Raw genomic sequence first — 2025 nt, forward strand, 5'->3', positions numbered from 1 at the left:
GGGGGGGGAGGTCACGGTTGGGTTGCAGCTATATCTTGCCGCAACAGGAAACAGTGAGCATGTGGTATATCTTCTTGATCATTAAGCATCGGGAGATGGGCGTGTTAGTAAGTTGGGGGGAGAGGGGGGGTTACACTTCACTTCGCTAGGTAGTTTTCAACCCAGTGTTTCTTACATATGCGATAGAGCCTACTAGATCTAGTTGACAATTTATTTGGTAATGTTAGTGGGTGGTGGAGCTCACTAGAATCACAGAGGGTTTACAGTAATAACCGGGGCCATGCTTGTCTGCGATCAACGAAAATGCCTTGAACAATGAACGCAGTTTGTTTTGTTTACGGCGCGTTTCTCCACGATCAGCTGGTAACCCAGATACGCACATCCGGGCGAAGTGCCGTCTCTCTAGTGTTACTATTACTGTAAACTCTCTGCTAGAATCTTGTCAAGTACGTGTATTATTTAAGGCCCCCGCTTTGAAATATTATAGTCCAACCTGCTCATATTGCCACTTGTATAAGACAACCACCTGTCCAAACAGCCACTTTCCATCCACCCCACCCCCCCTTCTAACCATTACAATGACATTGTGTAAAAAGACTACCTGTATAAGACGGCCATTTTTCTCCCCTATGATTTACTATTAAAATTTTGACTGTACATGCCTGTGGAAGGTACGAAAATAGTAACCTCTCGCGGGGCCAGGTATCAAAAGTGGGCGTTGGCTATATAGAGGCGTCCAAAAGAAACTGGAAAATGTAATCACCCAATTATCATTTTATATAGGCTTGCACTACCCGTTCATGTAGCATACCAGTTTAAAGCTGAATAGATTTTGTATCATCTGACACATTAATATTTCATCTATGTTATGAGACGCCCGAGATATGGTCACATACAATTAACCTAAGAAAACCAGGCTTGGCAAAATAATGCGAAATCAGAGAAACGCAAAAGTTAGTTCGCGCGCGAATATGAAAGTGCATCAACATTGGTGGAATGGACATGTATTGAATAAAGGTTCATGACAAGCACTGTTTTAATCAGCGCCTCATTGGTTGTTGCTGGGGGGGGGTTTTCTCGCAGACTGGGCACCTGGCCAACCCGACTCAACCGCCACTGGTGACGAGAACTGCATGGAGTTCAACCTGGAGTCCTTCGGTGGTCATTGGAATGACGACGAGTGCGACCACCACCAGCGCTTCATCTGCCAGAAGTACATCACTGCTGACGTCATTGGCTAGTAGACGCCCTGAACTGCAGCCGGGGCAGCTTGGTGATGGGCCTGTCTATGCCTAGGTTTGATTTGGCCTTCTTACGAGCGGTTGGAATACTACTGTGCAATCACCAAACGTGCGGCGATTTTGTCTTTATTTTTGCGTAAAAAGAATAAAATGTATTTTAAAAAAGACCGCACATGCATGCATAAAATTCTTATTGTGCTTGTTATGGTAAAAATTGAGATACTGGAGATGGGGATAGTTGTTTCATTTTTTTAAAAAAGAAATATTAATTTTATATATATATATATATCCGTAGGAGTATTACTTTTTCATAATTGGTTTGTGAGTTTCTTCTTTTTAGATATCAGACACGAGGACAGATAGCACGAAATGATTATGACCATCAATCCACTCATACGGGCATCCATGATTCATCCTACACGTGAAGAAACACTCCGCACAAGTTCAACATCTCTAATGTTCGCACATCCCTCGAACATTACTTACACTGTGCAGTTTCATTAAGAATACAGACAGACAGACAAACAAACCGACAGACAGACAGACAGACAGACAGACAGACAGACAGACAGACAGACAGAAAGACAGATAGACAGACGGACGGTATGCAGTCAGGTATTTCATGCCAGGCAGAGATTTTCCCATATATACTATTAGCCACTGATGCATAATGATAATAATGATAATGATGACGATGTTAATAATAATAATAACAATAATAATAATAATAATAATAATGATACTGATAACAATTTTGATAATGATGATGATAATGATAATGATA

At 41.6% G+C, this 2025-nt stretch overlaps 1 protein-coding gene across 1 annotated transcript in view; it reads left to right on the forward strand.

The window, feature by feature from the left end:
- LOC101854019 (perlucin-like) overlaps positions 1-1241 on the forward strand; it is a 3002-nt gene extending 1761 nt beyond the window's left edge. The window contains exon 2 of the mRNA XM_005098851.1: positions 1084-1241. Within this exon, the coding sequence (XP_005098908.1) occupies positions 1084-1241 (158 nt within the window). The remainder of the gene's footprint in view (positions 1-1083) is intronic.
- Positions 1242-2025: the final 784 nt, after the last annotated feature.

The sequence above is a fragment of the Aplysia californica genome, unplaced genomic scaffold, assembly GCF_000002075.1.
Source record: "Aplysia californica isolate F4 #8 unplaced genomic scaffold, AplCal3.0 scaffold00194, whole genome shotgun sequence".
Classification (NCBI taxonomy): domain Eukaryota; kingdom Metazoa; phylum Mollusca; class Gastropoda; order Aplysiida; family Aplysiidae; genus Aplysia; species Aplysia californica.